Below are 27,431 nucleotides of genomic sequence, written 5' to 3'. Positions count from 1 at the left end.
TGCATCTTTCTTGTCGATTGGGGGACTCCTCATGGAACAGGCGTGGGTTCACGAGTGAAACCTATCCTGATACCACCGAGATCGAGAGGGGGAGAGAAACCTTCGTCATTATTTTTTGGGGGAAACACACACCCTTGGGAAAGGACAGAACGGGCAAGTCAAGAAAATCCCAAGCCTTGAGCAGAAAATTTTCGCGGAGGAGCAAGGAAAACAAGATAAGACGAGACAAGACCAGCCCAGCTCCAAGCAAGGGAACTTCCAAGGTCGCATCGGGGACGATTAAGTTGGGAAAGGAAAAGCTCGAGATTGGATGGGAAAAAAAGGTAAGACCCAAAACCAGACTCGATGTGAGTGGTGATGCGGGTGCTCCCAGAGAGAATACGACTGCTGGGCGACGGGGCGCCGTGTTATCCGGCCAGGACAAAGTCTGCCTGCACATTCTCTCTGTTCGTGTTGCAAGGCTCCATATTTAATGAACGGCCAAGGCTGAGAATGTCAGGGTGAGAAGAGAAATCTCCCGCGATTCGGGGCCTGTCGTTCCAGTATTATTAGCGATTGGTCGACTCTCACCTTACAGTACATCCGTTCTTGGACCAGCCCACCTGTAAGGGAACATCTCGTGAGAATTCTGACGTTTGGCCTCTCTCTTTGTGCCTGTCTAGGAAAGAGGTCTTGGTGGAATGCTTTAATATGTGCATGTAGTATGTATGGTACAAGGCAATGAGATTTCGATTCAAGAGCCCTAGGCAGGAGACACACAATTTGTGTGTTGCGTTGAATAACCCTATACGCCGTATGTCGAAACCAGCATTTCCCAATCCATCTCCACAGCGCCGATAGACCTGACAGACCTTCGAAAATTGTGTTGCTAGCTTTGCTCGCCGATCAGGCCCATGACCAGTACTGTTACAAGAACATGATGAAACTCCCCCCTGCCGATATTCTCTCAGTCAGGATAAAATGATCAAGACACATGCAGCTTTCTGATGTCAGCTCATATGTCACAGTCTGATGAAATCCTGGCTCTGCTGCGGGCTCGAGCCGTTTTGGGAAGTGCAAAACCATTTCGATGTATTCTCATCTCTGGATTCTTGTATGCAGTTTACACTGCGCCGGAAGATGGTGTCACTTGGGTTTCGTATGTGCATGGGGACACAGGTCTTTCAGCTGTTGCCCACATTCGATGCACGACCTACTGCCTCTTCCGTTCATTACATCATGAGTGCTAGCCACCGCTCGACGGATCTTCTCCAGCAATGCTCTTGAGAATTGAGCTATACTGGAAAAGTAGGCTCTCACGGCCCATCAGCGTCAACGGCGGCGGTAAGGGAAATGGGTGAGCTGGATGCCTGGAGGAAACCCTGAATCGTGGGCATTGGTGATGGAATCCCGGAACTCGAATGAGTTTGCAGCCACTGGATCTTTTTCCTCCCATATCTGACCGGTAGTGGTGCTCTCTCTGTTTTGTGCTCCTAGCTGAAATACAGCAGCATCAGGACACAGAATGCGATGAAACTCCCCAGAATGATTCCGTCTCTCCGCCGTTTCGACCCAATCCGCTGAATCAGTCCGTTCACGCCAGGAATTTGGGCCGCGGCGCCGGTAATGCGTCGATTGATGCTTGCCAGAGTCTCTCTCTGAATGCCAAAATTCTCGTTGATGGCGTATGCCTGGGACAACACGCCGTCAATGACATTGTGGCTTTGGTCTAGTCGAGTCCGCTCCTGGAGCATGTACTCGGCCTCGGCCTCGGCCGGGTTAGACGATCGGAATGCGTCAATGTCGGAGCGCACGTTCGCGAGGAGGTGTTGCCGGTCACGGGCTTCCGAAATGGAGCTTTTGAGGCGACGAAGTTCCTGGCGGTGTTCACCCAGGACTTCGCGGTGGCGCGAGAGATTGTTCTGTTTCAAGCTGGATGTGCTCAGGACACTCTCGGAGTCGAGGAGGCGTGCGAGTTGCGAGACCAATCCTTCACGCTATACGTGACAGACTGTTAGAATGAATATTTTGCACACGCAAAGGACGGTGACCAGCTCCCACCTTTTCCAACAGCTCCTGTATTTCGGCTTCGTTCCTTTGTTCATCCTCGGACGGTTTGGGGGGGAGATTGGGGGTCGAGGCATATTGTGAATAGGTGTGAAATAGAGCTTCGGTCTACCAAGTTTAGTCGGCCACAGGGTATATCTCTTGAGGTAATAGAGCCTACGCACCTGGCTTTCCAGCGTCCTGATCTGTTGACGAAGTTGAGCCCATCCCGTCGTTGTCGCCATTGCAGTATCGTCGGCTACGGAGGGGACAGGGAACAACGTTTGGTCTGCTGTCAACTATAGCCGTGGATACATCACTAGACTTATCGTTCCCACGTTGCTCATGAAGGGCCAAAATTTCAACGTGAATTATGGGTTGATCTCGTCGTTGCAGGAAAGTCATCGGCGCTCGAAGTTTCCCACCTTGTCCTGACCACGCCAGCGCATGCGGAACTGCAAGGCGCGAGTGGATCCCGCCAGGAGTCCAGTCACGTGATCATCAAATCTTGGCAGAAATCGGGGTTTGCACACAACAATTTTCCCAGCCTGCGACCCGACAACGACATCGAAATCTACACAGACGCTCCTCAACCAAACCTCGACATCGACAATTCCACTTACCAGCCAAGATGGTGCGCATTCCTCCATTCTTCCGTTTATCCTCGCCCACGTTATATATGCTGACAAGATCTGACCCAGTCGACCAACGCCAAAGTCAAACCCGGCCAGCTCTGGGGCAAGTCCAAGGACGACCTGAAGAAACAACTCGACGAGCTCAAGACCGAGCTAGGTCAATTGCGCGTGCAGAAGATCGCCGGCGGCGCCTCGTCGAAATTGACAAGAATGTATGCCTCCCCCGAACACCGTTGGAAAAATAACCATGGCCCCCCTTCGATCTCGAAAAAGTAACAAATTGGCATTGGGGAAGTTGTGAGAACGAGAATACTGATGACATGGACTTTACAATAGACATGACCTCCGCAAATCTATCGCCCGCGTCCTGACCGTCATCAACGCCAACCAGCGCCACCAACTCCGTCTGTTCTACGCCAAGAAGAAGTACCTGCCCCTCGATCTACGACCCAAGTTGACCCGCGCCATTCGCCGTCGGCTGTCGAAGAAGGATGCCAGCAGGGTCACAGAGAAGCAGAAGAAGAGACAGACGCACTTCCCCGCCCGGAAGTATGCTGTCAAGGCGGAGTAAGGGCAAAGGTTCCGCAACAGGAGAGGAGAAGTGAGTGTGTGTGTGTGTCCAACGGCCAGGGTTGAAAATGTGACCACCGGAGGGAGTGAGTCGCGTAGGAAATAAAAAAGTGATGGTGGTCTGTGATTCGAAGATTTGGCGAGGCGGGAGGAAAGTCTCCCAGCTCCGGGTTATGAGCTTCATCTTCAGCAGTCCCATGGGATGTAAGACATCACAACGAAATGGCAGACATAGCCTGTTTCATGCGGCGCCGCGAGGACAATGACAAGACACGAGCCCAATATTCATTGAAGAACGGTTTACACAAACTCATCCATTCGGTGTTTTTGGTATCCAACTGGGCACGTTAGACTGTGCGCCTCCCCTCAAAGTTGCCCTGCAAAACTTCTGCCGCTCATTTGTGGACCTCATCCCAAGGCTTAAGCACCCAGCCTCCATCGCAAACACATCTCATGAGTAGCATAGCAACCTGCCGAGGCCACTCCCTAGGTGGTACGTTGACATCCTCACTATAACTCCCACATCTCAAGCACTTCCTGATCATCAGTTGCCCTGACCCGTTGGGCTCTGCGACGCCCTTCAGAATTGGCCTCTTTCGATGTACATCGTAGATGACCTCTTTCTCATCGGGCTCTCCATCACTGTTCCGTCGGCCCAGGATGTCGTGATTTAAGAAGATGTGTTCCAGATCGACGTGGTCAATGAATAGCTTGGCTCGATCGATTAACATCTTGGCTCGAAGTCCCTGGGGGCTATTGAATAGCGTGTTGAGCAGCACCTTGATCGTTCCTTGGTACGACTCATGCACAATCCCCGTAGCCATCATCTCGAGCTGGCGTACAGCTGTGGCAGCCATGTCCCTGTCCACGTCACCGACGGCGGACCATCTGTATTCAAGAAGTGCCTCCATGGCTTGGAACGACAGACCTTTCCCCGATGTTTGCTGCTGAATACATTGTAGCACTTGCAAATGGTGATTGGATTTCGGTTCTGTGTTCTTCGCGTACGCTCTGACGGCTCTGACGAACGCGATGAGAAAGATGCGCGAAGGGTGACAATTCAACAGCAACGCGACCAGGCCCTGTCTGCCGTCGCCGTGAGAATCGCCCGCTCTGCCGGGATCTTTCTCATCGAACATCTCAGGGTTCGTCTCTCGATCGCCCACCTCTAAAATAGTGCTAATGATAAATCTCATCAGTGACAAGCCCCATCGAAGATTCGAGCAGAGCAGATCGGTCAAGTCTTGGCTCATGACGAGTTGAATATTCTGCACGTCCCTCATAGTAACGAAAAGTAGGGTTGCAGTCTGTCGAATATTGTTCACCAACCAAGCCCATTGTGCACTGAGTGACCAGCAGCCATGTCTCCGATCGGTGGAGGCGATGGAGGGGAGATGGGGGCAGTTCGCTGCGAGACTTGCATGGTAAGACAGGACTCTTCCAATCACCGTTTTGTGAATAAATTTTTCGAGTTCCGAGCCATCGGTCCTTTCGTTTACAAAGTCATTGTCGCGAAAGAGCGTGCGATAGACGGTCGAAATCACGGTGGGGATGAGTTCGGTCGGAACAGACTGTGAGACACACATCAGGATGTCGTCAATGGTGGCATTGGACCAGCACGCTCGTGCAAAGGTGAGATTCAGGGCTGCAAGAGCCACGTCAACATTTGGATCTAGCGGCTGCAGTGATTGAGGCTGTCCCAGTTGGTATTCCATGGCAACAAGTTGCGTCTTCCCGTCCAGCGTCAGATCTGCTCTCACACAGGCATTGGGAGAGAAAACCGGTGTCAGAATGACTTGAGCATAAGGAAATGCAAATCCAGATTGAGACATGGATGCGGTCTCCTGTACCAATGCGGTGTATGACATAGGTGACAAGTCTTCAGAGCTTAAGAAATCCGTGCGATTTTCCAGTGTCGTGATCGCAAACGCTTGAACACCGTCCACATGGTGGATTGTCGTGATGACCTGTTCTTCTTTATCTGGTTGTTTCTGAAGGGTGTAGCCAGGTTTGGGTACCGTCGCTCCAACACCAGTGGACGGCAGGGCATCAAACAGTGGGTGCAATCTCTGCTCAACAGGGGTAACCGACCATCTTTTGACCACGCTCGATACCAAGAAGCCCGAGTCTGTTATATTGACAGTTCTATTGACGCCAGACGATATCGCGAGAATCGTGGGGGGTATCTGGACCGCTTTCTCGACATCCGAAGTGCGCACCACTTCTAGATGGCTAAGTAGCCACGAATCCGGGTCGTAGGTATCAGCAAGGGTCGGAGACCCAGAGGGTTGCGAGGAGACTTTGCTTGAAATTGATTCGAGAGTCAAGACCGGCAAGCCTTCGATAGCCTGCTTGACCTCACTCCAGTCTATCGAGAGGAAGTAAACCGAGATGACTTTTTGGAAAGAGTGCAGAGTGATCAACATCTTTCCTTCCACCGTGGGGGCAAAGCTGGCATGGCTGTAAAGGATGTCGTCTGGTGGAGACAACTGCTTAGTTACCTTGGAATACTGCCCGTCACCTCTTTGGAAGCAAAGTGTGAACAGGCCATTGCGGTGAACGATCGCAACGGCACGATGCCAATAGGGACCAAGCGGTTTCGCTCTTGCATTGGCATGCTGCCACCGCGTGTCACCCTTAAGTGCATGGGTAACCACATTTCTGGGTCTTTCTTGTCGATCCTGATTCAGCCATGTCATCCCAACCGGTTGGGAATACTCGTCCCCCTCGTCCAGCGCCCCTTGACGAGCAAGACTCAAACGATTGATGGCGAGGACAGAGTTGTGGTAAATCCATATCCGTCCCTTGACATCCACCACTGCAAGTTCACCTCCATTCGGGCTCCAGGCTAGACTGGTGGCGTCTTCGAAGAGGGTCGTTAAGGGGTGTCTTTCGTGCAGACCCCAGGATTTTGATTCGTAGTTGTAGCGAATGCATTCCAGATACACCGTGGATCCATCATCGGATATGCTGGCAAGGTGGCCATGTCTCGACCATGCAATGCGTTCTAGACAGCCACAATACCATCGACGCGAGAGCTTGTCGACGACAGCCTGGTTTTGAGGGAGAGTGACACTAGAGACAGCGTTGAGATCGGCGGTCGCATCGATCTGTTGAATTTGTTGCTGGAGCGAATTTTGATCGAAGAAAGATTCAGAAGCAAAATCGTCTGGCTGATCTTGATCCATCTGGTCCATAAGTCTGTGATACTGCTGGATCCTTGCGTATAATCAGTCCATCAGATGCCCCATCGACGGAGAATAGTTTTCTATAAGAAATCACTGCTTCTTCAGCGAGCTGTAAATAGGAGGAATAAGTGAAGCACACCCAGCTCAGAGTGTCAGGCCATGGTACCCTCACTGAACACGACTCAGCCAAGTATAAAGCTAGACACGAAAGAGCTGATTTGCAAAAGGAAGGTATCTTCACACGGGACTTGATAAAAAACGGGGCGAGCAAATCGTATGCCGCGAGGGTCTTTTTCACGCGAAAGGCTGAAACGGTGATGCCAGTTATCTTGGTGGCTGCAAAAGCAGCAATGGAGAAGTTTGGGACACTTGGGCGCCTACTTGCACACCAGCCACAAGCCACAGGGGCATTCTGGGGGCGTCTCTCTAGGCTAGTGACTCGTGAGGCCTAGTGACCGTAGCCGCGGCAACAGGGACCGTTGGATCTTACGGTGGCAGTGTCGCCGATGGGCTCTTTTCAGTCTGATACGACAGCATGCCAAAAACGAAGATTGAAAACAGACAGACACCCGTCAGAAAGTGCAACGTTTCCTGGTCATTGTGCTATAGGCTGCATCACTCTCAGATCTGAGACTCTGGGGAGCTGTACAATGAGGTAGTGAAAATGCGGTGTTCGGGCAATCGAGGAAACAAGCGCCCTCGCACCCCTCGCACCCTAGCACCCACCGTAAATCTGTCAGGCACTGATCGGCCCCCCCAAGACACCGCTCCCAGCCAATCGCTGACGGGCGGTGCAGCCCCCGTGCCCCCCCAGGCCCTTCATTCCCCTTAGCTGTCCCGTTTGTTGTTGTGCAGCTGCAAGTAAGTCAGTCAAACTGAGTTTGGGCCACATCCTGGGCGTCGGGCATCTGTCAGGTTCCTGCTGCAAACAGCCACGAGCCGCTGACGCTTGCTCTCTCGTCTCTCCGCCCGTCTCTCCCGCTTGTTCGCTGTCCATGCCCCGGTTCAGTTTCGTCTCAACTACTACGCCCCCCCCGGCCAGCCTCACTATCCAACTCCCAGACCGCACCCTTCCCCTCGACCTCTCAGCTCACCCTCGTGCCTCTACCGTCTATGACACACTCCTTTGTGTATTCGCTCTTTCCAGAGTCCAGGACTCCGGTTGGTTTTGTCTTACAAAGGAAAGAAAGAAGCCCTCATATTGTGAAAGAGTCGCTCCTTGCAGAAGTCATGCGATAAAATTGCTCGTTAACCCGTGCGACCAACACACCTTCGAACCGCCATGGACGCTGGGGATATTTCAGATCTGTCGTCCCCCTTAAGTTCCCCTCCCAGTTCGCCTCTCAGTTCCCCTCCGGAATCGCCAAAACTCCCTGAGGGCTTTCAGGTTCTCACCCCTCCTCCCTCACAGCATGCGGGCGAAGAAATGCCTCGTTCACGAAAGCGCCGGAAGATCGAGCCAAAGATCCGCACCACCCAATACCTGGATCTCACCTCAGACACTGCGCAATCCGAGTACGATCGCTCGGAAGCCTTAGACACTCTTCTCAAGGCCTTGCGAAACAGGAGAAAGATTGTTGTTATTGCAGGGGCTGGTATATCTGTCTCGGCCGGCATACCGGATTTCAGATCTTCCCATGGACTTTTCAAGAGCTTGAGAGGGGAACACAAGTTGAAAAGCTCGGGCAAGATGCTCTTTGATGCTTCTGTCTACAAAGATGACCATTCGACCTCGAGTTTCCATGACATGGTGCGCAAGCTCTCCAGGATGTCTGCCAATGCCAAGCCTACACTCTTTCACCGTTTCCTCGCTAGACTCGCCGTCGAGGGTCGATTGTTGCGACTATATACACAGAATGTCGACTGTCTAGAGACGTCACTGCCACCGCTGGCCACTCAAGTACCTCTCAACCACAAAGCGCCCTGGCCAAAGACGGTCCAGCTACACGGAGGCCTCGAGAAAATGATGTGCCAGAAATGCAGACATATCTCCGATTTTCAACCGAATCTGTTTGATGGCGCCGCTCCTCCTCTTTGCCCCCAATGTGTCGCGGCAGATGCGTTGAGGACGGCTCATGCGGGGAAGCGAAGTCACGGCGTGGGCAGATTGCGTCCTAGAATTGTGCTCTATAATGAGCATAACCCTGACGATGAGGCGATTGGCGCGGTTACCACAGCAGATTTTCGAACGAGACCAGATGCGGTCATTGTCGTTGGCACGAGCATGAAGATTCCCGCTGTGCGACGCATCGTCCATGAGATGTGCCAAATTGTCAGAGACCGGCGGGAAGGGACTACAGTGTGGATTAATCGAGATCCCGTACCCCCCGGAAAGGATCTTGAAAACTGTTGGGATCTCGTTGTCAGAGGCGACAGTGACGAAGTGGCGCGATTGGCATGCTTAAAAGAATGGGATGATCCCAGCCAGGACGTGGCCGAGAGTTATACAGAGGCTGAGCTTGAAAGAGTCACGTCTAGTCAGGGCGAGATTCAAGTGGTAATACCATCGAGTCACCAGAAAAATAAGTGCGCAGCCCCGGGTCATCCGCCGTCAGCGGATCTCCATACGATGACTCCTCCACGAAGTCAGAACGGAGATGCGTTATCACGAACAAAAACAGAAAACGGGGTCAAATCTTCAGCGTCTTCGCCGATCCGAATCAAACTCCACGTTACCGAGCGAAGCAGACAGGCCGCGGTCAAAAATGCAGCCAGTTCTGGCAAGTCCATTGCTGAACTTCTTCGCGGGAAAGAGAACAAAGACAAAGCGGTAAAATCCAAGACTTCTCTGAACAAGAAACCCAGGGTTACCAAGATCAGGGCTTCTACGAATCCTCGACAGCAAGGAATCCTCTCTGGAAAGATCACCAAACCCGTTGTTGTGATCAATAACACGGCATATAAAAAGCCTTTACCGGAACCATTGTCGCCGCGTCGCGACGCCAACCGCACATTTTTTGCGCCGCACAAATCGGAATACTCAAGCGTGGAGGTGAGCCCGGCGCCAGAAACGCCTCCTTCGACTTCGTCGCGCGAAGAGTGGCGAAATGTCGAGACGGTGTCCCCTTCGGGGCGGATACCGTCGGATATGATTAAGTTATTGAATTAGATTATGTGCAGTATTTGGTACATAAAAATTCTCACCTGCACACGTGCATTTTAGTGATTTCAGGACTCACTTGTGGCGTTTGGGTTTGCATAATGCTTTTAAAAGGTCATGGGCAGCATGAGGCATGGGTGAGAAGGCCTGCGGGTGTCGCCTATTAACGAGTTCATCAACGGAAAACGGAACCGAAATACAATCTCTTTCTGCCGTGGACGATACCATGGCGCCATGTTGCAGCAAAAGGCTCGACAAGCTGGCTTTCTGTTGGAGACAGAGACAACTGGGAGCGAAGGGCAAAACGCCCTCGGCTTTGGGATACAGGGTACATATACGATTCAATCGCATTTACATCGGCACATCACTTCAGCAGACCAAATGCTAGAAGCAGGGTGACTGCTTGGTCCGGCCTTGCCCTAATGACACCAGATTATCTGAGGGAACACATGGCATCAGGATGAGGGGCACAGAGAGCAAGCATAATGTATAGAGCAGTACTGTCGGTCCGGGCTCGCAAAGCACCATCTTCGAGGTGCTCACTATGCTGCATTTCGAAATATCAAGTATTCGAGAAATGTTCACATATGTCTTGTTTTCTGTCTCTACAGCAATTTCTATGGTTACTCTCCAGGAGGTATGCAAAAAATGAGGACAAGCCCTCGTCTTTTACATACCTACCTACATGAATCTCAGGTAGGTACCTGGGTCTCGAGTCCATCTACGCCACCATCATTGCCCCATGTCTCCCATAATGTGCCCAAGGGAGACGAGATTACGAACTGTTTGTTGGTCATGATCACCAAAAGTTTCATATTGTTGTTGTAACGTAGCGAGAACTAACTAGCTTATCAGTGCCTCTGAGGGATGATTAGCATATCAAACAAACCCTTGGGACTTAATTAGAGATCAACAAGGACGGATGGATGGATCGATGATACATACGTAACAATGACTTTTGTGCAATGCGTAGTTCCTGCTATGTACAGTATGTATTGCGGTATGTGAAAGCCGACAGGTGCACAATAGACACATAAATACAGAAGAAAATAAAGGCAGGTAGGTACATGGCATCTACAGAACGCCACGCCACGCCATCCATCCATCCATCCATCCAACCTGCACCGGCAGAATCGTCAACGCCAACAATTGCTCCGATCAAAACAATGACAAGGTGAGCATTATCAACGTGGTCATTCATCCATCACTTTTCTTCGCACTTGCGGGATCAAACCCCAAAGAACCACCCTTTTCAAAGCGCCTGTCCATACCCGTATCCATACGCATCGTAATCCATCCCCGGCCTTGCGGTCGAAGAGCCCACAATGTCACTCGCCCGCAGTCTGCGGCCCCTCCCGACTCCCATGCCCACGCCTGAATCGCGATTGCTCATGTACTCCCTGCTGTTGCGGGGGCTGCCGGTGCTGGCACGCTGCCACCCTGCCGGCATGCCGTCGCTCATCCGCCACGGTGAGTCGTCGCTTTCCATCGTGGCATCGGCGTCTTCGGAAACGGGGAGCAGCGATGCGGTCTGCGGCTGGTGCCCCAACGGTCCGGATGTGGCTGCCAGGTCATACTCGTTGGTGCTTTTACCGCCTGGAATGTCGAGCGGAGGATAGCTCTTGTCGTTGATGTACACTCTGTCGGGATGAGTGAGGTTGCCGGCATTCTGGCCGGGGAAGGCTTCGTCTCGTCCTGCCTTGGAGGTGCTGGATGAGATCGGGAATGGGGGGTACGCCCCGTAGTCATCGGCGACCGGATCGTAGGAGAATGAGAATCGTGCCGCATCTCTGCTGAGACTTCGAGACCGGCTTCGTGGAGGCGAGTGGCTCGGGTCGCGACGGACTTCGCTGGACAGCGGGGACGGAACGGCAGGGCGGTTGGCGTAGTTGAAGGCGGCAGCACCAGGGAGACCAGACCCAACCGCACTGTTGCGTCGAGAGCGAGGAGGCGGCGTTGCAGAAACCCCATACAAGTCTTGTTCCCCTGCAACGCCGGCGTCATATGAGTCCTGGTGGTCAACATCCCTATAGGCGTGACCGTTTCTATACTCCCTGGATGTCCTCCTGCCGGTGTCAAACCCTTCGCTAGGTATGGCTATCGGCTGTCGACTGCGTTGCTTGCTACTGCTGCTCCGACTTCGGGAACGATGGTGGTCGTGATTATCACGATGGCCCAGAGCTGCGCTGGCAACAAGTCCTGCTGTGGCAGCTCCGATCCCATGGTGATCATGCCCAGGGACTTCGCCGTGAGGAGCATACTCTTGATCGAACACCGCGTTTGCTCTCGCTGGATCAACGCTAAAGCTTCGAGCGCTCTCGCCGCTGCTTCTCGTCGGGAATGCTGTAAGACCGGCGGCTTCGGCGGCAGGATCAATGGGAGAGACGGGAGAGTAAGGCCATGGTTCGCTGTTGTTGGCATAGTCTACGGGGACGGGCTTTCGGTTGATTCGTGCCGGGACAGGTTGGTCGTGCGCCGGAAGCGTGTTCACTGCCGGCGCCTTCTCATCTCGGTGTTCGTTATGATGATGCATGAGACCAGCTCCAGCTGCTGCCGCGGCGATCCCAGCAGCAATTCCGCCCACATGATGCGTGCTATAGCTAGAAGAAACGCGGTCAGGACAGGATGGTCAGCCGGCCTCTTTCACAGAGGGGTCATCCCCTGGAACCATGCCGTCAGTCAGACCAGGTCGAGAATTGGGAGCTGTGCGTCTGGGTGGTGGAGGGACGGGAACAAAAGGATTTTCGTATCCTTGAAAATTGCGAAAGGCCGGGTGTTCGGACATGAGAGGTGCAGCTCCGGCAATGCCTGGGTCACGATGTAGCGACCCTTGACTCGCAGATATGTCCGATGGTCGGTTCACCCTCCAGCTATCAACTTCGTCGTCGCCTGGGGAGAGGGCGGAATGGCGAGGTGAAGAACTAAGCCGTCGGCGTTTGAAGCAGAGGACCAAGGCTAGGATGAAGAGGCCAAGTGCAAGAGCGCCGAGGACACAGCCAAGGATGATAGCCAGATCGGAATTGTGTCTGGATTTTGTCAAGAATGGCGTGCTTGTTCCACTGCCGGTAGCTGCCCCTAGTACTGACGACGTCCCTATTATCGGAGCTGACGGCGTTAGAGCAGATGTGGCGGAAGATGAGCCGCGCGAAGAAGCCAAGGGCCCGGTATTTGACGTGCTTGAAGACGTGATCGCAAAGGCAGCAGACGATGAGGTTGTTAAGGTCACGGAGGAAGATGAGGGTGAAGAAGTCGGTGTGAAAATGAACGATGCAGATGAGGTCAACGGGGTATCCGAAAAACTTGAATCATCGCTCGACGTCGAGTCATATGGTGTTGCGGTATCTTGTACATTGGTGGTCGGTGAGGCCCCGGCTGGGGAGGAGTTTGTCGTTGCTGAAATTGCGGACCCGGCTGCCACTGAAACCGCCGAAGCAGCGGAGGACAGAAGCGAATTGACTTCCGTATAGACTGAAAACGCCTCGGAAACAATCACGCTGAAAGGATCGATCGTTTGTTGGGTTGAAATGAGAGTGAAGGAAGCTGCAGCGAGCAGCAGCGAAACCGAAAATGCCTTCATATTGCCAACAGCAATCGCCGGGCGTTTTGTGCAGATATCACTGAGACATGAGTGTACTCATTGCAGGCTGATGATTTCGTCCTTCAAACCTGGAAAGTGATTTTCGATCAATTCCTCGGTTGCAATGTAAAGAGCATCGAAGCGGGCTTTGGCAAAGGAAAGAGAACAGACACAGAAGAGCGCAAGAAAATCGGCTCCAACCTCCACCAGAAGAAAAGAAAAGGATCATCCCAGGGCGCACTCGGACACGATACATATCCAGCAATTCGCTGCAGCTCGTTCCCCTCGGATCTTCATCGCTGGAAGCTCGCCCTCGTTAGGGTCCGCGTGGCCTGGACGGCTGGTGAGGACGCTGTGCTCGTCTAAGGGCATATCAACAGGGAATAAAACAGGGAAAGCCACTCAAGTGCAGTCGTTTATGTTCTGGATCCAGATCCTCGGATATGGCTGGCTGGCGACTGCAGATACGCCCGAGAGACTCTTGAATAGAACTTGGGCTAGTTCGAGCCATAGAAGATTCTCTGGGTGGTGAGTGGTGGCCTGCTGGAGGTCTAGATGGGGGTAGGCAGGAAGATCCGATGCAGGGACGTTCGTGGTGTGGGAGTGCTCGTGTATGACTGGTTACAGTATGTGGCTGCGTGGCTGTGCTATACTAACCGAAGAGCCGCTAGTGGCAAATCAAGACAACCCTCCAGTGGCTGGCTCTTGGAATCTCTGACCGGAGAATTGACGGTGGGGAGAATAACGCTTTTCGTGCTGAAACATAACGTCCCGAGGGTGTTTCTTCCCACTCTGACTTCAGAGGACCAATCACCCAGCCAGTGGAAATCGAGCAATGGCAACAAGCGACTTCCTGAGGCAAGAGGCACCAGTGGCAAAGAACGTCGACAACTCAGGACGATCACTCACCTGGGAACATCATGAAGATATTTTTAGAGACACTTGCATGCACCAATTATGTGGGCCAAACAGGCAGCCCATGTTATAATATATCACTGCGCGAGACCAGTTGAGTCCCGGGGTGACCAGGATATGAGATCAGATGCTTGGTGGAAGAATTCATGCCAGTGCTAGCCTCTTGGTTTGTGTACCAAATCGCCTCCATTTCTTCCACAAAACCAGTATTGAGCCAGTGACGGGATGTTCGCATGTTTTTGGGCTTTAGATGTTGATTGAGGGAATGTGCATGGCGATATGATGTGGCAGGTGTTCATACATTCGATCCTCAAGATTGTGACAGCACCGTCACGGCTGAAGTTGACCTGATTTGACCATATTAGGATCCCATAAAGGACAATTGTCCTGTGCACTTCTCATCATATAGACGGGCACATGATGCGGCAGTGGCATGTAGACTTCCATCTCGCACAACGCGATAGTCCAGTTGAGAGAGAGGTGCAGTGGACTGCCGATGTCCATTTGCACACAGTGACGCTCTGGAGACTGAAGGGGTGATCGCGGGGTCAATCAAAACGGTAAAGTCTATATTGCCGGACGGTGCCGCACTGAGGGTGACGGACTGCGAGAGATATCGGGACGAGGCAACTATAAACAGAGATTATAGCACCAAACAGAGGCATGCGTCGCTATGCAGCACAAGGAGATCTCGTGTCGAGATGTGCGGAGGTAAAATATGTGGCACATATGTAAAACGAAGAACTTCAATGTCGATAGAAAAGGAAGTCAAGTGAACAATGTGAGGAGAAATGTTATATACTAGCACGTGACTGCTTCCCTCGATGATGACTTATCACGAACACTGTCAGGTGACCGGTGAGCCACTAGTGGCTTTAGGGACATCCGGCAGGGCGTTCCGTTGGAAGCCTGCGATGGCTCCATTACATGCTCTATTGCACAAGAATCGACTAGCGTCAGTGCTAGCTCAGTCTTGGGTGGGACAATAGACAGCATCATTGGCGGAATTAAGAAGGTGATGAATTAGAGTGCGAGGTGGGTGGGTCGCTGTCAACTCAACTCGTACCACTTCCGTTGAGCACATCAGCTTTCCCCCCTCCGCTGGTGCCTCTCATGCCTCTGGTGCCTCCACAGTGTGTCCACCGTGGATGCCGTTGCCTTGCCTGAGAGACCCGAGCCCGGGCCCGCGATCTCCCTCCTTCCCTTCTCCTCTCACTCCCTCGCCCTTCGCTCTCTCCCTCCCCCCTTCCCTTCCCTTGTTTGCTCCTACCTTCCACCTTATCGCCTCATTCCCCTTCGCGAAGCTGCGATCCTGCGCTTGCCTGCGTCTTTTCAACTCTTACACCTTTGGACTCGTCCCATTTCTCACTGCCTCCCTTTTTGAATCACTCTTCTCTAGCTGTGTCTTCCTGCCTTTTCCTCTTAATAACTTCTCTCTTCGAACCCTGTATTTCTGCTCGACTTCAAAACACCCGTTCCTCCGATCTTCGGCCGCCTTGGGACTCGCTGGGGATCCCGTCTTCTGCGTCATTCATTCCACGGCTATACTCGAACCAGCCGCCAGTCTGTCCTCTGCACCATCCGGTCCATATACTACTCACCACCAACCTGACACACTGACTCCCTCTTGGTGTCATCGTCGCCCTAATTTTCGCTCCTTCTGATCAACCCGCGCTGTGCGCACGCTTTGTACCACTTATTAGGCCTTGTAATTCACGACAAACTTTCCCTACCCGAGCGACTGACAAACAACGCTGGTTTGGACTCATCTCCTACGTATACACCCGTCAGAATCAAGGCAAGGGATATATTCTTCAGACACTTGGGATTATTTTGCGCAAAGGGAAGGTACTCTTGTGTTCCTTTTTCGTGGTGGAAAGACTGTCGCATTCTCTGGGCTCTGCACGGCTGGGTTATAGAAACTGATGGCTGGTGGCGGACTTTCTAATATTCGGTGACTAAATGGTCCAGATGAGCACTGGAGTGACGCCAAGGTCGCATCGCATCGCTCTGCAGAGCGACCCAATATGTTGCGCCTGCTGTCCTGGACAGGCTGTGATAAGGTCCATTCTCCAGAGATGAGATCCTTTGTCTCAAAGCAAGACGCCCCTGGATCTGGCCCACTTGCCATGGCGGCGACACACAAACGAAAACAATCAACAGACACACAAACCCAGCCAGAGAGGAAACGGGCCAAGATTGTGGATAAGCAACTCTGTGCCAATGTGCTTCCCAATTCTACCCACACTCTGCCTCCTGAACCGCCAAAGACGGAAGCCTCAACCGCAAATGAACCCCCATCTTTCCTGCCAACGCCACCCGACCTGAAAATGGAAGACTCAGACATGAGACAGGTGGAATCTCCCGTGACAGACTCGGACGCAGCGCGGTTGCAGTCGATCCGCAACGTCATTCAGACACAAATAAGTCTTGAAATTCTGCTGAAGCACAAGGAACTCCGACTTATTGACCAAGAAATAGCGAAATCCCAAGCTTCGTTGGAGCAGCTCCGTCGATGCAAGGAGATTCCCTTTCCTGGAACACACCAGCTCTCCCTTGGTGTCAGCAATGGCACAGGTCCAGCTCTACGTCGCTCATTCCCCTCTCCATTGCCTCAATCGCCCGCGCCTTGGGGTGTCCAAGAAGGCCCTTATGCGCGGCATTACGCGAAATGGTTACTGCCTGACCCGCACTTTGACGGTGGTGAGCCCGAGCCTGTGGCTATCACCCCTGTTGGCAAATCTCCCATGAAGTTCAGATCTCAAACGAGAGGACAGTTCGCAGAAGGGCCTCAAACATCAAGCCAAGCTCGTGCCCAACGGAGTGGCAAACTGAAATCATTGCCTGCTGGATACGGTCAGCCGAAGGAGAAAGCAACAGGCCCCATGATCATCAAGAGGAAGTCCGACGGGGCGACGGTGAAACTGGTTTGTCCAGACTGTGGCCGGTTCGATTTTGGGAGTGCCCAAGGCTTCATCAACCACTGCCGGATCGGCCACGGCCGGAGCTTCGCCAGCCATGATGCTGCGGCTGACGCCTGCGGAGAGCCGGTTGAGGTCGATGAGACCGGAGCCATGATTGGAATTGAGCCTGCTGCAACACCCGCCGCTGGCAATGTCCATCCTCTAATCCGGTCAGCCAAACTTCTGCAACCCACACCACCACGAACTACATCTTCATCAGCGTCTGGCAATACGCATGCCACGGGAAGTGCCAAGCTAACACAGATTTCCCCCGGTTTCAGGGAATCCGTATTGACACCGAACCTTTCCGAGCTTGTCAAAGCTCGAGGGCTTGGACTTGATCTTCAAGAAATGGTTTCAAATGCGAAAGCGAAAGTTGAATTCCCAGAATCTGACTCAGAGGACGACGAAATGGATGTCGATATCCCCATGCAGCATACTGCTCAGGGCCGACACCCGCAAGTTGCAGCCACGAAACAACCACCAAAACCCACCAAGTCTCCAATGTCGTCTCCATTGCTAAACTCCAGTATGCTGCGGTCCACGACTAACCTGCGAGGAGGCGGGTTGCCACAGTATGACGGTGCCAACGACAAATCAACCCAGCACCGGCCGCGTGGAATGACCCTACCCGTGAACGGCGCCACTCCGACCGATCTTCACCCTTCGGATCCATCTCCAACCAGTGAGTCGAATCAGGCTCCGAGTCTCGTCGATGATGACGAATTCGAGCCACATTCTCCAAGCAGCAGCTCTGTATCCGATGAGCACGATGATGGTGAAATCGAGTTTGAAGTCCAAGGTGACGACGATGACGCCCGCAGCGTCCTGCGTGGGCCAGACTTTCAGCCAAGCTGCGCTCAAGCAGTGAGGCCTCCGACACATGCTCGACGAGCTTCAGCCATTCGTCGACATGGCGAAGAGAGAGAAGAGAAACATGTCACTTTCGTGAGCCCGAGCCCAGCACGCGAAATGCCGAGTACCCGTGTAGGTGGAGATCGAAAGAGGAGGAAGGCTTAGGTATCGGCAACGAGGGTCTGGAGCGTTAGACATTTACTTTTCGCAAGATCATGTTTGAACAGCATATGTGGAGTTTAACGGCGACTGGAAGCTGTTTCTCATGGGTGGACAAATGTAGTGTTGGCATCAGTGGTGAGGGGCTTGGATAGACGGAATGCGTGAGGGCACAGGGAAGCACGCGTTTACGGATCCTATCGATGTACATAGTTTCGAGGTGTCTGAACGGTGTCAGCCACTCGGCGGGCAAACTCCCAACTTTGCGATTCAATGCTAAAGACTCAGCTCTGATCTGTGGTTGACAAGGCTGAGTTTTCAGGCTCACCAGGCTCTATCATAATCCACCAGTTGCGTCAGATGCTTCTGGAAAGTGCCAAGCCCAGGTCCGACTGACTTTCCTCAGCAGTCAAGACCGATCCTCACTGGATTGCAATGGTGATCGCAGTCACCAAGACTTTACCTTCCTTTTGCCAACGTGATATTTCTTTGAGGAGTGCTCTCTTCCTGCTGCAACTGTTAACACCACCGACCCGTCAACGGCGAACCCCTTCGTGAGGATGACAGAGGCACAGAAGTGCGTCCACAAAGGATGTGGGAAGGTGTTCACGGATCCCGACGAGGAATGTATATATCATCCGGGCCCTCCAGAATTCCATGAAGGACAGAAAGGTTTGTGTTTGCCTCTGGCCATTGTTGACCCCTCTTTTCTTCACATGCTAGTGTGTAACACAACTTTTCTGCTGATCTAGTATACTGACAACAAGTCTGGGAGAACAGGCTGGATGTGCTGCAAACCCCGCGTTCTCACCTTCGACGAATTTCTCTCCATTCCACCCTGCACAAAGGGCAAGCACTCAGCCGTGGACGACACCCCCGCGCCCGCCCCGAAGCCCGAAGCGTTGAAGGCGTCCGCCGCCGCCTCCTTGCCTGCTCCCGTGCCCATTACTCGGCCCCTCGCATCGAGTCTTGCAGTTCCGCAACAGCCCACACCCTCAGCGACACCGAAGCCGGAACCGCCTGAAGACGAATCTGATGATCCAGATGCTGAGATCCCCACCAACGCGACATGTAAGAGGCGAGGTTGTGGCAAGTCAAGGGACGAGAATGTCCCGCGAGACAAGGAGGAATGTGTATACCACCCAGGTGTGCCTCTCTTCCACGAAGGAAGCAAGGGTTGGACATGTTGCAAGAGACGGGTTTTGGAATTCGACGAGTTCATGAAGATCGAGGGCTGCAAGACCAAAAGGCGGCACTGCTACGTAGGGAAGCCAAAGAAGAAAGAAGGCGCCGCAGTTGACGGAGAGACGTCGGCCAACACCGAAGAGGAACTCCTGGATAATGTCCGTAATGACTTCTATCAGACACCCAACAGCGTCATTGTCAGTTTCTACCTCAAGAAGATCGACAAGGACAAGGCCAAAGTCGAGTTCAAGGACGATGGCCTGTCGGTAGACTTGGATCTACCTACGCAGGACGGGAAGAGATTCGCGAGGAATATACCACTTTTCGCTGCGATTGACCCGGACAAGAGCCGGTCCAAGATCATGGGCACCAAGCTGGAACTGGATTTGGTGAAGAAGGACGGGTCCATTAGTTGGGCGACACTGCGGAGTGATGAGAAAGGGACCGGGGAGAGGATTCAGCTTGGTAGGGCCGGTAGATTGGAGCGCGGTTGAGCAACGACGGAAACCCGGATGACACGATACTTTCAACAGGCATAATGCAAAAAACGATTACGATTCACAATGTCAACTGTGACAAGTTATATAAAACGGCCGAACATAGGCGGAACGAGAAGGACAACTGGAGGAGCATAGCGAGGCGCCATGTCAGATTTGTACATGTATCAATCTTCGAAAACAAAACCTTTTTTTATAGCTATGATATAAGCAGGGACACCGACTCCGGTGCAAGCAAGAGTCATCGTCCAGCCATGTTGCAAAATTCTCCACGCTAGAGCACGCATATCCCCAGTGAATGTGTGCGACACCCCCTCCTTGTCGATAGTGTCCTGAGGGACCTGGTTCGACATGGGACTAACATGCGCCTCCAATCTCTCCGGAACGAAAGAACCAAAATCACAAAGACATCATGTGGTCCATCTCTTTATAGGTTTTAGGATACGATTTGTAGCATCTCCTCCACAGCTCCGCGCCATCGAAATAAGAAAAATTCTTGGGCAGCGCAACCATAGTGTGGAAGGGAAAAAGGACGGTGCAAAATTCCTCTGCGAAGCCGGGAACGGAAGGAGATCCATTGTCGAAAGAACGAGAATAACCCTCAGCAAGCCACACAATGGTGGAGCTCCGGTGGTGTTAAGGTAATGTTAACACCTCTACTGATGATGAGGAAAAGAAAAGAGAAAGAAGGAGAAGTTGGAGTCTGCAGGCGAGGAATATTTGTAGAGGAAAAAAGTTAGTGGGGACCCCAATCGGCTTGGCACGCTCTGGCTGCTTTAAGCGGCGTGCAGCCTCGTCTTGTCGATCGTATCTTGTTCTCACTACTTGCTCCGACTCCCTTCCACGAGGCGAGGCGTCCGGCGGCAGGCTCTGTCATCGGAGCGTCCAGGTTGACGCATGTTCCCTCATCAGCTGCCGAGGGCCAGAAGTCCTGGATTTCACCCGCAGGAGCTTATGGTGTTCATCGCCAAAGGCAGTACTCGGGATATATATCTCAGATGCATACAAGACGGGTTACACCGGATCGCAGTTAGCGCACAAATCGACATTTGAAACGGTCCAGACCATCATTATCGGCTCAACTTTGCCCACCCCGGATCACCTCAGAATGAAAAAAAGAAGTCGGCTGAAGATCGTCATAGTCATCCTTAGGCGCCCGAGGTCCTAATTATCCCGATCCAGACCACATCTCCAACACCACATGCCAAACCTTGAGCACCACCTTCCTCTCCTCCTGCTGCTGTCTGACTTACAGGGTCTGTCCTTGTTGCGCCTTCACCATCCTCCTCCTGCCTGCCCAAGATGCTGTCTGCTCTTATGTTGCTATTGTCTCGCCGAGAACAGACTTCAGCTTTGGAATCATCATGTTCGTGGATGGCGAACGGGGGCCAAAGGTTAATCCTACGCTTCCATTGTGGCCCTGTGATATTACACTCTAATCACGGTGAGCGTCTTGATGCTCAGATAACACGGTGGGTACCTCGAGGCCTGAGGATTTCAATGTCCGTGAATGATGGCGTGCCCCAGTGGCCGTCCGCATGGTAGGCGCCACGCCAGAAATTCGAGGCATAAGCAACAGGTCTTGCGAAAAAAGATCAGCCTATCTCATCTCCCTAGCTAGGTGATCGTGGGGGATTGCTAACTTCATAGTCTCGTCAAACCCCAGGATATCCCCTTGGGTGCTGCGTTGACATGGAGCATTCATCATCCTGTGGTCCTGAGAACGGTTGATATTGTTGTGGTACTGGAATTCATCTCCCTCGCCTCGTGAGACTTTTGCCGCGACGTCATCTTATATGTCTCCCGCATGCTCACTCGAGGTATGGGGTACATCGTGAGTATTCTTTGTATATGTATAGTGGTCAGCATCTCCACCAGGTCCTTACTTGACTTGAATCATTACTGTTGAAGGAAGTCGGGCATTGCCTTGCGCCACACACTTCATCCCAATCCGTCACTCTGTATTGGGAAAATGTTCATTGCTACTCTCAGTCGAAGTCCACTCTGCAGACGACCTTACATGGCTTATATATCCTCCTCCAGGAGCACGGTATGAGCGAAGTATCTCTACTTCGCTCCTGGCAACTTCTTCGAGCTCCTGATGGCCTCATCTTCGTCTTCACCGACAATGCTCACGCCAGAGCTTACACCCTCCCCATCCGTTGCCTCGTCTCCGTCTTTCCCGTCAACACCAGACCCTCGTCCGCTGGATCTTGTCATAGCCAGCTACAATGAGTGCTTGACATGGCTATCGACCTACTCGAGCCTCGCAACTGTTTACAGCAAGGGCGAACTTCCTCCAGATCCGTCAATCTTCCGAGAAGTTAAGGCGCTGCCCAACTGGGGTCGAGAGTCCCATACCTATCTCCACCACATCGTACACAACTACGACAACCTTGCGGAGGTGACGCTGTTTCTGCAGGGCAACATCCATGACACGAATGATGGCACGCCGGCGCACACAGACCTCACGTTGGACGAGATCGTGGGAATGGCCAAACGACTGACCGATTTGCCTGACGTTCTCGGCCAAACTCCTCAGGGCGTTTTACCGCTGGGCAAGGTAAACTCCTTCGCGGACTGGGACGGTGTCAAATACCTACCAGGCTGGATCGAGAGACGCGGCAAGGGACTTCGCCGGAGCCAATATTCGCCAGCGCAATTTTGGAACCACATCGTCAACGGTACCGCGGACGAGATGGATCCCCACTGGACTCCTCCGCCGGCCGAGATCAAATGGACGCAGGGAGCCTTATTCGCGGTAACCAGACAGACGATTCAACGGCATCCCATCACGGTCTATGAACGAGCATACAACTACTTTCACTCGCTGGCAGACGTTAATCCGGAAGAAGGCCACTATATGGAACGTTTCTGGTTGGGCCTCTTCAGCTATCCAGGAAGAGATGGACCACGGAATGGATGGGGCTTACGTTCCCTCTTTCTGTGAAGGTGTCACTGAGGAGGCCGAGAATGCGGCTGAAAAACACAGCACTGGCACTGGCACTGACGCTGACGCTGAAGGCAACTTCATGTTGTGACCCAGTGAAAGCGTTCTGGCTTCGCAGAGCCAGGAGAGTCTGCTGCTTCTCGTTGACATTATACTTTGTTAAAAAGAGCTGTGGGTAGGTAGGTGTCTTCCGTTCTCCTCTGTTTCTGTTGGGGCGGGTATGTTATATAATAGATCAAGTGATGACTTCCGCATGTTGTGAGGCCTATTATCCTCTGGCAAGCTCTGCTACAATCAGTGGCTGGCTTGAGCAAAAGAAAGACTGGATGGAAATCTGGATTCCCTCGTTGGCTGGCGAGCACGGCACGGTTCTTTCCTCACTGGAGGCCAATTGCCATCATTATTATTCTTATTATTCTTCCGGCATGCTACGCATTCATGAACAAGGCAAAAAAAAGGGGGGTCTGTGGGTGGGAAAGTAGCTACTTGAATGAATCGATATCTTCATTTCTTTCTGTGTGCTTGCTTGCTTGGGGGTTCTGGTTCTGATCTATTGCTTGCCGAGCTGCTGGTTCATTCTCCCTACTTTGCTCCATGCAGGCAGGCTTTGATATCCCAAGAGTGCCGGCTGCATTGCAGGCTGCAATCCTCCCCTGTTGAAGTGCTCAGTCCTGAAATGCGAGCGAGGGCGTGAGTAGGTGAGTAATCCAACTACTCTGTGATCCATGAGCTCTATCCCTCCAGCATCGGTGGTATGTGTTTCTCTCTCTCTCTTGCCTTGCTCATTGTTACCATGGTAGTATTTTTTTCTGGCTTTTCTGGTTTTTTTCCCTTTTAGCAACGCAGCCGACCCCAGCACAACACAGCACAGCACAATGTAAATCATGCCCTGCCCACAAACCCAGCGAGCCAGCGCGAGTCCCGACCCCCGAAGGTACTTCCCAATTTCCTCGGTAGTCCGGGATTGTCAAGCTCGTTCTTCTCTGCTGCCCGGGTTTGCCGGCCCAGATTTGTCGATTCCGGCCCGTGGTCTCGTCGGACCGTTGTGTTGGCTGGATGATTTTTGTTCGATGTAAACCCCCGGAGCTCGATTTTGGTGTGTGATAGAGTCTTATTTTTCCCCTTGGAAACGGTGGACGACGGATGGGTTGCCTTTCTCTTGCTTACGTCGCCATAATGTTGAGCAAGAGTCAAGAGGAGTCGGCTCAAGCCGAGTCTTCTCCATTGACGTCTTCACCGCTGTCGTCAACGTCAGCACCGTCGTCGTCATCCTCCTCCTCTTTCTTAACAGGAAAAGCCGGAGCCGGGACACCTTTCTTCTTGCTGTGCGTGGCACTGGCACTGGCACTCTTTCCACCGTTGGCCGTCTTTTGTTTTTTGGCTGCTGGTTTGTCCCCGTCTGCCGCCTTGTCTTCAGACTTCTTTGCCTTTGGCCCACGTTTGCGACCGCTGGCAGCTGCAGCCGCTGGGGTTGGAGATGCCCCGTCTCCGCCGGTCTCCAGCGACCTGGCCTTCATTTTTATGTTTGTGATTCTATGTGTGACTGCCTTGGCAGTACATCCTGTGTCGAGGATTTGGTTAGCAATATGGTTTCAATCACGAGCCAAATTGTCAGGAAGGCTAGGGAAGGAGAGAGCATAGGGTAGTTATCGGATCCATTGTGGTGACGGTGAAAAGGAACATCCAGCATGAAGACTTACCATTTCCCATCCGAGCCGCAACTGCAGGGTAGTCGATTTTGATTTCTGAGGTGGCCAACACCGCTGCAAAGAGCTGTGAGAGACATCAGCGTTAGCCGTGAAGAACAGTGAGCTGATACGTGTATCTAGCGTGGATATTGCTAGGTGTCAAATATTCCGCGTGAGGATAACGTGGGAATACATACCCGGGCATCGGCATCGGCATCCCAAGTCATTGGCATCTTTGCTGGTAGTGGAAATGTCGCTTGTTTTGGATTTGAGTGTGTGGACTCTTTGTGAACGGACTGTAGCCGAAGTCAAGGCGTCTGTTTCTGAAGGTTAGCTGATGTTGCCCCCTCTCGAGTTGAGCAAAAGAGAGCAAGAGTTAGTGGACGTACAAGGTAGTCTGATGAGGATGACAGGGATAATCAAAGGGACGAGAGAAGAAGAGACGTTTGAGACAGGCCGTCGAGACGATATTGTGGAAAGGTGAAAAGAAATTGGGAAGAAGAGGGAAGTGAGGCAGATATTTATAGCCGGGCTCGGATCGAGAACGAGAAGACAAATCTGAATTGGAAAGTGAATTTCAGTCAGAGAGAGTGGAAAGTGAAGAAACCCTGAATCACTGGATGTACCATTGAGGGTCCGGTCGAAGGGGGAAGTGAAGTGAATCGGCATCAACGCATAAGATGAAGCTGTACGCTGATATAGAGCAACCCAGGCAGTAGATTGTCGACCATTAACTTCAAACACACTTTTTACCATTCTCAATGAAGGATTTCGATCTTTTCAATCTTCATTTTGAAGCTGAGGACGACGCCTTGACACGCTTTGCCTAGACATCTCTCTGTCAATTGACGCTTGCTGACCCTCACCCATGTTATCCAGTTCGCCAATCCTTGCACACCTTTCATCTCTCAGCCCCTATACTCACCAGTCCCATCCTTTCGTACCCAAGAGACCTTTGTAAACCTACTGTTTCCACTAGACTTCTATGCCATGACGTTCGGATCCCATTTCCACCGGCCCACTTGTACTCCACCATATTGGAGCGGGCTTTGTAGCAGCAGGTTGTGCTCGAGGCGCAAAATGCGACCGGAGATGATTCAGCCGTGTCTTCGCGAGGTCTCTAGTAAGGCTGGTTGTTGCGTGGGTAAGATGTCGAAATACTAGACCCTTTGCGAAGCAATGACGCTTCCACTATCTTGTTGTAAAGCAGTCTGGAGTCCCCTGAACCACCGACAATATCATTCTAGACTCGCAAGATCGAGTGGAACACTACTCCCCCTCCCTGCACGATATCTTTTCGGCACGCCCGTAAATGGGCGTGGGCGGGGTAACTGGCTCTCGTCCTGGAATTTCCATCGATTATCATCCACTCTAAATGAACCCGATCCGCTCGAAGTTCCAAACAGGCTCCCGTTCGTCAGCGTGTATGAACTTGCATCTAGTGCGGGTCGAGACGGCATTTGTGATACTCGACGCGAAGCAGGTGGAGAAACGGGAGACGATGGTGAGGGTGGAGCCTCGGGAATCGAGTAAGATGATTGTCTACCAAATGCTGCCGCTGCTGCCCTCTGTGCCAGAGACGAACCTGCACCATTTGTTGCTGGTGGTTGAGCAGGTGGTGGAGGCGGACCTGGTGGTGGAGGGGGCGTTAACCTCGACGGCGGTCCTGGAGAAGTAGAAGGCGGTAAGGGCGGAGGTGGTGGTGCTAATGAAGGTGCAGAGCTTGGAGGCGGCGGAGGCGGCGGAGGGGGAGCGGGAGGAGCTGGACTTGCTGCCGGTGGTGGTGGCGGTGCAGGGCTTGCTGTCGGGGGTGGTGGCGGCGGTGGCGGAGGCGCTGGAGGAGCTGGACTTATTGAGGGCGGCGGAGGAGGTGGTGGTGCGAGAGGGACGGAACCCAAGGACGATGGCGGAGGCGGTGGCGGAGCCGGAGGAGGAGGAGCAGCAGCACTGACTTTTCGTGCAGCAGGGGGAGGTGGTGGTGGCTTTCCTGCGACTAGATTGGCTACAGACGAAGGCTTCGACAATGGTTTAGGAGGAGGCTTTTTGAGATGGGCCAATGGACTTGGAATTGCCGGCGCAGAGTCCGTTGACTGCGGTAGAGGAGGTCTGAAACCTGGCACAGGAGGAGCAGGCATTGACGGCGGACGGGGCGCCGTTGACAAGGAAGGTCGAGGGGCGACTGGTGCAGATGTTTCCGAGTCTGAATGAGCGCCGTCTAACCCGGCTCCGGTGTCGATTCCTCCTCGCGTCTTCCTCAACTTCGGCATTCCTCCAGCGAACAATCCTGCCAACTGCGGTGGTCCATCGAGGCTGGCATCGCCGCCGGCATCGCTGTGACTCCGGGCTCGGTTCCCACCACTCGGGACTGGAGGGGCGAGACCACTGGGTGCCTTTATTCCTCCAGGGACCGGCGGTGCTCCTGCTATTGGCCCTCCTCCACCCCCAGAGGCCTTGCCGACCAGAGGCGCCGAGCGATCATTGGTGACAGCCTTCTTCAACCGAGCGCCTTTTGTGATGTCTGATAACAAAGCGTCCTGCACCACGAGTCAGAAACCGTATAGTATATTACTTGCAACTCTCTAGTCTCCGCCATCGTCTCCTCCAGTAGCACCAAAGACACAAGAGATCGTGTAACATACCCGTCCTTTCGCAACTGACTTGGGCGGTGCAGAAGGCAGTGAACCTCCAGGGAGAGGCGGCGGAGGTGGAGGTCCTCCCATGCTCGGGGGGGGAGGAGGAGGTGGAGGCGGCGGAGGTGGTGGAGGAGCAGGCATCTTGCTACCAGGCTCTTGAAGGTTGGTAAGAGGGTCTTCTCGTCACTCCTTTCTCAAGGCACTGCCCTTGTCCGTTGAAGAAAGGAGGTTGGGCAGTGACAGGATGAGGAAAGTCAGGCTCGTGTGCCTCTGAAGGTGCTTGAGTTGTGCGTTCGGTGACGAGGGGAAACTCCTAGACTAGAATCAAGTCATGCCTCTGTGGATGCACATATATCAATAAAGGCCGTCTGCCTGTTGGCGTTATGATGTTCCTTTCGCAGGCGTGGTTGGTGCTTGGTAGTTGGCAATTGGCGAACTCGTCATACGAGCGCGGCGGAGTCGATTTAACACTGACGAGCAATAGGCAACTT

At 52.9% G+C, this 27,431-nt stretch overlaps 10 protein-coding genes across 10 annotated transcripts; 5 read left to right on the top strand and 5 right to left on the bottom strand.

The window, feature by feature from the left end:
• Positions 1–1,472: 1,472 nt before the first annotated feature.
• AYL99_05633 (hypothetical protein) lies at positions 1,473–2,270 on the bottom strand (the record flags this gene model as incomplete). Its single annotated transcript, XM_018837145.1, has 3 exons — positions 1,473–1,976; positions 2,041–2,154; positions 2,211–2,270. 3 exons carry the CDS (start codon positions 2,268–2,270, stop codon positions 1,473–1,475), a joined length of 678 nt encoding a protein of 225 aa, XP_018693998.1.
• A 386-nt stretch (positions 2,271–2,656) lies between these two features.
• AYL99_05632 (60S ribosomal protein L35) lies at positions 2,657–3,231 on the top strand (the record flags this gene model as incomplete). Its single annotated transcript, XM_018837144.1, has 3 exons — positions 2,657–2,659; positions 2,727–2,872; positions 2,997–3,231. 3 exons carry the CDS (start codon positions 2,657–2,659, stop codon positions 3,229–3,231), a joined length of 384 nt encoding a protein of 127 aa, XP_018693997.1.
• A 394-nt stretch (positions 3,232–3,625) lies between these two features.
• Positions 3,626–6,418, bottom strand: AYL99_05631 (hypothetical protein; the record flags this gene model as incomplete). The annotated part of the gene is made up of 1 exon (XM_018837143.1): positions 3,626–6,418. One exon carries the CDS (start codon positions 6,416–6,418, stop codon positions 3,626–3,628), a length of 2,793 nt encoding a protein of 930 aa, XP_018693996.1.
• A 1,282-nt stretch (positions 6,419–7,700) lies between these two features.
• Positions 7,701–9,527, top strand: AYL99_05630 (hypothetical protein; the record flags this gene model as incomplete). Its single annotated transcript, XM_018837142.1, has 1 exon — positions 7,701–9,527. The coding sequence occupies one exon, from the start codon at positions 7,701–7,703 to the stop codon at positions 9,525–9,527; it is 1,827 nt and encodes a 608-aa protein (XP_018693995.1).
• Positions 9,528–10,770: 1,243 nt separating this feature from the next.
• Positions 10,771–12,051, bottom strand: AYL99_05629 (hypothetical protein; the record flags this gene model as incomplete). The annotated part of the gene is made up of 1 exon (XM_018837141.1): positions 10,771–12,051. The coding sequence occupies one exon, from the start codon at positions 12,049–12,051 to the stop codon at positions 10,771–10,773; it is 1,281 nt and encodes a 426-aa protein (XP_018693994.1).
• Positions 12,052–12,520: 469 nt separating this feature from the next.
• On the top strand, positions 12,521–12,985 carry AYL99_05628 (hypothetical protein; the record flags this gene model as incomplete). The annotated part of the gene is made up of 1 exon (XM_018837140.1): positions 12,521–12,985. The coding sequence occupies one exon, from the start codon at positions 12,521–12,523 to the stop codon at positions 12,983–12,985; it is 465 nt and encodes a 154-aa protein (XP_018693993.1).
• Positions 12,986–16,139: 3,154 nt separating this feature from the next.
• AYL99_05627 (hypothetical protein) lies at positions 16,140–19,666 on the top strand (the record flags this gene model as incomplete). The annotated part of the gene is made up of 2 exons (XM_018837139.1): positions 16,140–17,805; positions 18,768–19,666. The coding sequence occupies 2 exons, from the start codon at positions 16,140–16,142 to the stop codon at positions 19,664–19,666; spliced, it is 2,565 nt and encodes an 854-aa protein (XP_018693992.1).
• A 2,131-nt stretch (positions 19,667–21,797) lies between these two features.
• AYL99_05626 (hypothetical protein) lies at positions 21,798–22,619 on the top strand (the record flags this gene model as incomplete). Its single annotated transcript, XM_018837138.1, has 1 exon — positions 21,798–22,619. The coding sequence occupies one exon, from the start codon at positions 21,798–21,800 to the stop codon at positions 22,617–22,619; it is 822 nt and encodes a 273-aa protein (XP_018693991.1).
• A 1,205-nt stretch (positions 22,620–23,824) lies between these two features.
• On the bottom strand, positions 23,825–24,540 carry AYL99_05625 (hypothetical protein; the record flags this gene model as incomplete). Its single annotated transcript, XM_018837137.1, has 3 exons — positions 23,825–24,180; positions 24,320–24,392; positions 24,505–24,540. 3 exons carry the CDS (start codon positions 24,538–24,540, stop codon positions 23,825–23,827), a joined length of 465 nt encoding a protein of 154 aa, XP_018693990.1.
• Positions 24,541–25,678: 1,138 nt separating this feature from the next.
• On the bottom strand, positions 25,679–27,081 carry AYL99_05624 (hypothetical protein; the record flags this gene model as incomplete). Its single annotated transcript, XM_018837136.1, has 3 exons — positions 25,679–25,824; positions 25,893–26,841; positions 26,947–27,081. The coding sequence occupies 3 exons, from the start codon at positions 27,079–27,081 to the stop codon at positions 25,679–25,681; spliced, it is 1,230 nt and encodes a 409-aa protein (XP_018693989.1).
• Positions 27,082–27,431: the final 350 nt, after the last annotated feature.

This window comes from Fonsecaea erecta (assembly GCF_001651985.1).
Source record: "Fonsecaea erecta strain CBS 125763 chromosome Unknown Scaff4, whole genome shotgun sequence".
NCBI lineage: Eukaryota > Fungi > Ascomycota > Eurotiomycetes > Chaetothyriales > Herpotrichiellaceae > Fonsecaea > Fonsecaea erecta.
Note: the sequence above shows the minus strand (reverse complement) of the source record. Positions and strands in the feature narration are given on the sequence as shown.